At 39.8% G+C, this 8983-nt stretch overlaps 1 protein-coding gene across 2 annotated transcripts in view; it reads right to left on the bottom strand.

Moving 5' to 3' along the window:
* Window positions 1-1641: 1641 nt before the first annotated feature.
* COMMD1 (copper metabolism domain containing 1) overlaps window positions 1642-8983 on the bottom strand; it is a 190290-nt gene continuing 182948 nt past the window's right edge. For both annotated transcript variants that reach the window (XM_024133586.3, XM_028496628.2), the window contains one exon: window positions 1642-1858. In XM_024133586.3, the coding sequence (XP_023989354.1) occupies window positions 1751-1858 (108 nt within the window). In that variant the 3' untranslated portion in view covers window positions 1642-1750. The remainder of the gene's footprint in view (window positions 1859-8983) is intronic.

The following is an 8983-nucleotide window of genomic DNA, read 5'->3' as shown; positions in this document are numbered from 1 at the left end:
CGAACCCATGTCTCCTGCATCGGCAGGCGGACTCTCAACCACTGCGCCACCAGGGAAGCCCAAGAAAGCAAGTTTTAAGAGTTCTTTTGCCAAACCACGCGCCTTTTCTGAATCTACTTACCATACTGTTTCAAGATGTTTTCTGAAGGGTCCACAGGGGCTACATTTAAAACTTTCTGGTCATTGTCTGCTAACTGCTGGGATGGTTTTTATCAGGGAGGAAGCCAAATTTTCTGCTTGCGTTTTGGAAAAGCTCCTAAAATGTCTTTAAACTGATTTAGGAGAAAATGCTTAACAGAAGAGGAATTATTACTGCCCTGGAATAAACTCATTAGAACTGACATATGCTGTAACCACAGACCAAGAGCACTACATTTTTGGGACACATTACATCCCAAAGGCAACTGAAGTTTCTAAATGTTATCAGTGTCCGATGACAAAACCTGTTCAACAAGGACCATAGCCTCAATGTACTAGATGACAGTTCCTCCTCTTAGAATATTCTTGGTGTTTGGTATAACTTCTCTACCAGGACCTAGTTTGTTTGTTTGTTTGTTTATTTATTTATTGGGTACGTTGGGTCTTCGTTGCTGCACGCGGGCTTTCTCTAGTTGCGGCGAGTGGGGACTATTCTTTGTTGCAGTGCACAGGCTTCTCATTGCGGTGGCTTCTCTTTGTTGCAGAGCAAGGGCTCTAGGGGCTCGGGCTTATTCTTTGTTGCAGTGCACAGGCTTCTCATTGCGGTGGCTTCTCTTTGTTGCAGAGCAAGGGCTCTAGGGGCTCGGGCTTCAGTAGTTGTGGCTCACAGGCTCCGTAGTTGTGGCTCGCGGGCTCTAGAGCTCAGGTTCAGTAGTTGTGGCACATGGGCTTAGTTGCTCCACAGCATGTGGGATCTTTCTGGACCAGGGCTTGAACCCGTGTCCTCTGCGTTGGCAGGCGGATCCTTAACCACTGCGCCACCAGGGAAGTCCCAGGACCTAGTTTTTATGCTAGTTTTCTTGAAAAAATTGTCTTGAAGAAGTTTTATTTGATGACTTAGGTAAAATTTTCTGAGGCAAAGACCTCACATCACTTCAAGAGCCATTTTCCCTTCCCACAATCCTGACTTGAGATAAGTGAAGGGAGACCCTTTATGATGAGGCCAATTTAGTTCTAGGTTCCAAAAAAGCCCAAGTTTCTCAGTAGCTCAGATCAAACCAGACCCCCTCAGATTTAGGCAGAACTAATACAATGCCTCAATCAGTTCCAGAAGCATCTCATGTCTTACTAAGGTCAGTAAACCTCTTCTAGGTTAGGTAGGCTCCTCTAGGCCTCAGCTCAGGCCATTATTTGGTCAGCCTTGTATTTGCATGAGTAAAATGTTTTCTCCCCCTTTTCTAATTCTTGCATGATTTATCATGTATAAATTCCTATAATCCTACCCAGGAATAAGCCACCATAGCAAGGGTTTCTAAAGCTGACCTCACCCCAGTCCTACTGAATCCAAGTCTCTGTGGATAGGGTCCTTAAGGCCTTTTTTTTAAAAAATGCTTTTATGAGTGCCTCTGTATGCTGAAGTATAAGAACGTCTGCAGTAGATCAACTATAAGAGTAAATGAAAGGAAGAGAGAAAGAGATCACAGCAAGCTGAGGCAGGCAAGATTTGAACTTGAGGATTTAATACTATTGGGGGAATAAGATTTTTTTTTAAAAAAAGCAGGTCCCTGGGGAGGGATCATGAACACCTTTGCTTCAACAGCTCCATCTTCAGCTAGGCTGGCTGCATCAGTGTGCTGATACTTTCTTCTACCTCTGAGAGCTTCTTCAGGACTTGGGTGACCTTGACCTCATCAAACTCCAAACACAGAAATTCAGATTCCTGGAAAATATAAAAGGATATTTTAGATAAGACCCTCAAGATGGCCAAGGCTCTGGATCTGGTGTGACCTAGCTCCAAAGCCCAGGGCTTTGCTGAGTCAGCAAGCCTGATTCAGGCCTCAATACCTAAATGATATTTTATCCACACAACGCCCTAAATCAAACTACTTCTATGAGGTGTTTCATAAATGCTAAAGAGGTATACAAATGTCTGGTGTTCTCTTTAAGAGGCACATGAGAAGCTCTTCTTGTCTGTCATCATATTTAATCCCATAATAATTTTTAAGGTAAGTACTTAAGTATTGCTGTTTTATAGATGATGACTCTGAGACACAGGGAGGTTAACCTGTATCACAAAATCAGAAAAAGGCAGAGTCAGACTGTGAACTCCCAGCTCTGGCTGACTCCAAAGTCCATGCTGTCTCCATAGCACCCTGTAATAAAAACAATGGAAGGAGGATTTAGATTGGCTCTGTGTTTACCTGGGAATTGGGCTACCTTGGATTTAGTGGTTATACTAGAAATTGTGACAAGCTGTGAACAAGTTGCTTGGGAAACATCAACCAGATAATTGAAAGATAACCAGATCTTGAAACAGCCTTAAACATTTCTGAGGCCTTTCCACTTGCTACAAGCCAACTCTCCCAAGATTTCCCTCAAACACATTCCTCTCAATAACTGTTAGGATCAATCAACCCCAAATTAGGTAGAAATCAAAGAAAAAGGCCTTTGAAGTGTGGTGACAGAAATTTCATGTACACTGGACAAATGCTATGTCCACACTGTCTTGAGAGACAAGGGAAAAGTATAAGATTTTAAGAGTGACCATATTCAAGATCCCAAAGAACAATAACCATGTAATTTTAGAGCAGTATGAATTCTTAGAGACCATATATAACCCAACTACCTTGTTTTTCAGGTTATGAAATTGAGGCCCCAGACATGTTAAATGACATGCCTATTATCCCTGTTTGTTGATGGCACAGCCACCAGATCAATGTTCTTTTCTCTATATTTTCCTTTCTAAATACATGGCATTTCCCACCCCCATTCAAAGTGGCAGGCAAAGGAAGACCAATAAGCCTCTTCAGAGGGAGGGAGTCACTCTGTCATCAGCTAGAAGAACCTTCAGGATCTGATTTTGTAAAAGTACCTTTGCTGTTGGTGAGCTGCTGTGCTGTGTCTATACTGATGGCACTGAACATCACCCAGGAGAAACAAGTACAGAGGGGGAAGAAGGGGCCTCTCAAATGAGAGTCTTTCAAAGAGAGGAAAGGCAGCTTTCCCTGGCTACAAGGAACTTTTTCCTCAAACATGTATTTAAATAGAAAAGGGGTATAGTCTCATATGTGAGCTTAGAAACTGCCAGGTTTTCATTTAGTCGAAAGCAAAAACCAATTTAAAAAAAAGAAAGATGCTCCTGTGTTTGAGCTACAGGCAGGGTTATCTCCTTTTGGAAATAAAAGCAAATGTATGGCAAATTAGGTACTTCACTTGGCTAAATTAAGAACAGGTCTCAGATTTGAAAGCTTCTTATTCTTCATTCAGTTTTATGAGCTCTTTAGCCTGACTTTAAAACATTTAAAAATATTTGGCCTTTGGAACAATGGTCTAGAAACTAATAATTACCAGAGTCTAACATATATATTTAGGAAACTGGCAGAAAAGATGATGTTTCACCTCAGTGAGATAAAGTCAGTTACAATCATAAATCACCTCATTTTCCATTTATATGGGAAGAGCCTATCAAGGACAATGTGCATAGAGATAGGAAAACCTGAGCAAAGTTTTTAATAAATAGCCAGGATCTTTTTTGACTGAAGGTCATTAATTTGTTACAAGTTTCAGTATTCAAATTATCTTTGATTGGACCTCTAAGTATTAATTAAGCTTGGTTTACTTTTAAGGGGAATCGAATACTAGAGAGAAAAAGCAGGCTAAACAGAGTCCAAAGTTAAACAAATATTTTCCACACACTCCCAACCTTCTACTCTCTCCCCTGGAAACAATGCACACTAACAGTCTTAGAAAGACACATGTAACCATACATGACTCTTGAAGAAACAGTTTACCTGAAACTGTATTATCAAGGCCTAGCTTCATCTAGCTATGTCATCAAAATATTTTATCAGGAATTCAGTGGCCTTTAAACTGGGGCTTAACACATGGAGCTTTGTTCAAATTTTGCATTTGGCTGGGGTGCCCTACAGAAAATACATCTAAACCACTTGAAAATATCTTTAGAAATGCAGGTGATGCTTTTCAAGCCAGACGCAGAAAGTACAAGAGCAATCTGAAGCACTTGATTTTTTTCTCAAAGTCATCCATCTTGATCTGGTCATACTGAGCGATGATAAGACTAAATTCCTGTATTTAAATATCTGAGTCAAGAGTTAGAACCTGCTTCTTAGCAGAGTGTAGATACATCACGGGATAGAGCCAGAAAATGGTTAGCAGGTGAATAAGCAGGTGCATCATTATTAAGAATATGTACTTTGTGATCACAGTGAGTATGGCAGTGTACTAAATTCAAGGGTTTAAGTAACTATACCAAATTAGAAAACAAAGCAAAGGTAAAATATTCAAATATTCTTTCCAAATACAAAAGCTAAAAATTAATAAAATCCTAAGAAGAGATCTTTGAGAGGCCACCCTCCCCAAACTAACAACAAAAAAACCAAGCTAGCTTTTAATAACTTCTAGAGAAGGACATCTTACATGTTCCTAAGGAACTCCTTTCCCAGGTAACCACTCTGACATTCTTCAGGAAACTCTTACTTGTCAAACCTAAATCTTTAATGTTTTAGCTTAAACTCGTTTCCCAACAGGGTCAGAGAGTATAACTGATTATTATTTTATATAAAAATTGAAGGCTGTTATTAAGCAAATGTTTGGTTTCTCCATCTACATACTATTAAATAACCTGTGTGTACTGTCCATTTAAATGACTTCCTTATCTAGGTCCAGAAGCATACCCTGACCAATTCTTTGGCAAAACAATACTACAGTGACAAAATGCTAAAAATAGAAAATAAAAAGGACTATGACTTAATAAATACCTAAACAGAACCATTTAGAATAAACTGAACATAAGAAAAAATAGAAATCTTATAGCCTATCTTCTGTATTATTTCCCGTGCAAAGTTTCCACAGAGCTTTATCCCCAAATTATTAGTCATATTTAGCATTAGAATACAACTTTGGCAAATTCTAACATGTTGTGGTCTCTTAAAAATTCTAGGGCGTCCCTGGTGGCGCGGTGGCTGAGAGTCCGCCTGCCGATGCGGGTGACACGGGTTCGTGCCCCGGTCCGGGAGGATCCCACATGCCGCGGAACGGCTAGGCCCGTGGGCCATGGCCGCTGGGCCTGTGAGTCCGGAGCCTGCGCTCCGCAATGGGAGGGGCCACAACAGTGAGAGGCCCGCGTAAAAAAAAAAAAAAAAAATTCTAAAGTTGGGGGATGGAGGATGAGAGTGGGAAAGGATGCCTTAGGATCCTGCTAACCAATACTGATTCAGAAGGCCACATACAGGTGACCAGCTTTCATAAGGCTATTCCAATTTTTCTTTTGGCTTCATTTATTGACACAAAGGGACTCTTGGCTGAGCACAAACTTTTAGCCATGAAGCCTATCCCTCTGGGCTGTCCTTTCCTAAACTTAAATTAACCCTCTGAGCTGCAGCTCTGCCACTTTGTGTCTTCTGGAGAGAGAAAGAGAACATATGGCAAAGGTCAAAATTGGCAATAGTGTCCTGAAGATCAATGACATAATAAATAAGATACCCAAAGGATCTGAACATTGCCCACAAGAAAAGTTTAAAACAGCTTCATAAGTAAATCTGTGTTCGCCACTCAATCCCATACTTTCTGCAGCTTTCTCAGAATTATACCAATACTGCTCCCTAACTCTTTCAGGAGACCTCAAAATAGCTTCTCTGTGGCAAAGAATCCTCCAAGTTACTTCATAAGGGACCACTTATCCAAAATTAAAATTTTATAGTTCCCTGAAAACTGTGCTGTTTATTCTCCACTTGTCTTTTCATAACCATTCTCCACCTTTCTCTGCCTTGTTCCAGGACCTATAAGATTGTGTCATTCCTTTGTTCTCTGGCTTACAGTTGGGTTCTGACAAGAGAAGAGAGAGGTCAGGATATTTATTCTCTTAACCCCAGCTCCTTCTCCTCTGCCATTTCCAGTATTTTCTTTCTTTTTTTTTTTTTTTTTTTGCCGTACGCGGGCCTCTCACTGTTGTGGCCTCTCCCGTTGCGGAGCACAGGCTCCGGACGCGCAGGCTCAGCGGTCATGGCTCACGCGCCCAGCCGCTCCGCGGCATGTGGGATCTTCCCAGACCGGGGCACGAACCCGTGTCCCCTGCATCGGCAGGTGGACTCTCAACCACTGCGCCACCAGGGAAGCCCCCAGTATTTTCTATGTAAGGGTATCATTTCTTTATTTCCTACTTTACTTCTGGCCTCAATCACTACTTCAGTATAAACATGAGTTTCTTCAGACTGTGAAAGTACATAATCACCAAATACAAACTCCAAAGATGAGCACAGCAAGAATTTTTATCATGCTTAAGTTGGCAGAAAGGCTGCCCTCTAAGTGATAAATATTATAGTATGAACCAGAACCAGTAATTTTTTCTATTATCATTTGATATTAAAATTATAACAGCATTTTGATATTAAAAAAGAAGAAAAAGAATAATAGTAACAACAACCGTGCGAGATGACATTTCATAAAGAATTTGCACCAAGGGTCTTGATACCAGACACATGGCCTCATCTCTACAACCTGTTCTTATACCCTATATCTAAAGCAATGGATAGCGTATGCTGTAGCTTAAAACAATACTTTCCAAAAGAAAACTTGTGATTTATAATGTTTTTTAATCTTTCAACAAACATTTTTAGCAATACATAATTACAACCAATGGTCCTTACTCAGGCCATTTTTAATCCTGAGGAAATCCTCATTTCAAATATAATAGCTGACAAGTCCTACATCTACTGTGTAAAAAGCATGATAAAGCAATTTTCCAAAAGGGAAAAAAATGATACTGTAAATCACAAAGCAAATTATGCTAATGAAGATCAGAAAATACTAAAATGAGACTCTTTTGGAAGCTATGACTGAAACTTAATGACGAAGCAACTAAATTAAAATGATTCACCCCAAAACTCAACAGATGTCCATAATGTGATAAGACCATCTGTGGGACTAAGACATGGTATATTCAGAGCTGGAGCAGCTTCTAGAGGAAGTATTTACCAATATTCCTGCAGTCTCCTAGAAGAAGAGAGAGTATTACCAGTGTAGTATAAAAGCATTAACCATCACTGGATAACAATTACTGAGTTTTCTGGTGATGTCATTCAGGCATTTCAAAACACCTTTGTGAGTACAACCTGACAATAGGAGTTTAAAGTGCTTAAAAAAATTAAAAAGTCCCCACTCTCACAAATTCTTATTATATTAAAAGATAAACTTTATGAGAAAACATGAATTTTTAATCAGTTAACTAGAGAAAACAGACATTAGGTATCCAGGGAGTTTCAGATCTACCACAGATATAAGTTACTGCTAAACAAATCTAAGGCACCTAACTTCAACTTTCCAAGTGGCACACACAGGTTTTACATAAAGTGGCAAAATTTTTAAATAAAATAACATCAGATCTTCATTATTCAGAAACCTATTATCTGGGTCTCTGCTGCTTGACTTCCTCCTCCTTTTTGGTCCATCTTTTAAGTATTTCTACAAGATGGGAAAAGGAAGTGAAATTTAAACTGGTTAGTATGACTAAATCACAGCAGCTCTGCAAAAAGTTTTACAGAAAAGGAAATTAGAGGAACTTTAACTTCACATAACTACTTTTGAAAATCATACCCATATGGTAGCAATTTAAGCCAGAAAGGTCTTCTTATCCCAAATATTTCCCTTCCTTTTGTAACCAGGACTACTGTTCTCAGCCTAGATAATGTCTTTAAAACAGAAATACTCCCAGGAGAGGTAATACAAAAAAGTCATTAACAGCTTTCTACAACTTAAATTAAGAGATTTATTTTCCTCCAGAAAGGATGAACCCAAGTAGCCTGCCCTAAAACATAGGGTACCTACTATTAAGAGGGACTGGGGGAAGTGGGATGAATAGGTAGGGCACAAAACATAAAAGTAGGAAAGTACCAAAGGCAAATCCTTCTCTTATCACATAACCCATATCAGATGCACAGATCCATAGATGAAGTATCTTAAGCTAGTCAGATCCCAGATCCATACTCTCTGTGCCTTTCTAATCACCTGATCACCAAGGTCACTAGGCACCAGGAAAACCTAGTGAACCTTATAAAGGGGCATTAGCAAGATAATCTCAATGAAATCCAAAGGCTGAATTTACACACACACAAACACACACACATCCTTCTGCTGGGGTGCTTTCATTTTCATCTGCAGGCTCAGGGCCTGTGACCCAACAAGGCAATGAGATCCCAAGAACACTGTCCACTCAAAGCTGTTTGAATTTCTAAGAAGAGAGAAAGTGGGAATAGGCCAAGAACAGGACCCTGAGATTCTTTTGGTTGAATATTTCTTAGCTGGAAAAAATCTAGAGCTATGACCTAGAAGAAAACTGGACATGCCTGTTCTGCCAATGTGTGGTCAAAAGGAAAATGTATTTTGGCCCAGGCAACCTGACTTGTTTCTGAAAGGGAGAAAATAGTTTTGACCCTGCAAGAATGAGTGGTTCTTTCATTGGCCAAATTCTGTACTGCTAAACCAAGACTATCACTATTCTTCTTCCCCCAAAGATTTCAAAGCTGGCTGACACATATCTGCTCCTCTTCAGTGTATAGTGAAAGGTAAAGGTACCATCAATCTTCATTTTACCACTCAAACCAAAAGAAACCCAGAGACTAGCCCCACTTACATGAAGCCCAGAATTCCCAGCTCTTTGATTCAATCCATTGCCCACTAACACCTACATCTGACCCTCAATATGGACACTTTCAAACCTGATTAGTATAGATTTAACAGAGTAGAATGGGAACTAATTAGAAATACCCGATTTTGTAACTGGTTTACATAGCATCAAGACTTATGCATTTAGTATTTTAGAAATATCCAA

This window comes from Physeter macrocephalus, chromosome 12 (assembly GCF_002837175.3).
Source record: "Physeter macrocephalus isolate SW-GA chromosome 12, ASM283717v5, whole genome shotgun sequence".
NCBI lineage: Eukaryota > Metazoa > Chordata > Mammalia > Artiodactyla > Physeteridae > Physeter > Physeter macrocephalus.
Note: the sequence above shows the minus strand (reverse complement) of the source record. Positions and strands in the feature narration are given on the sequence as shown.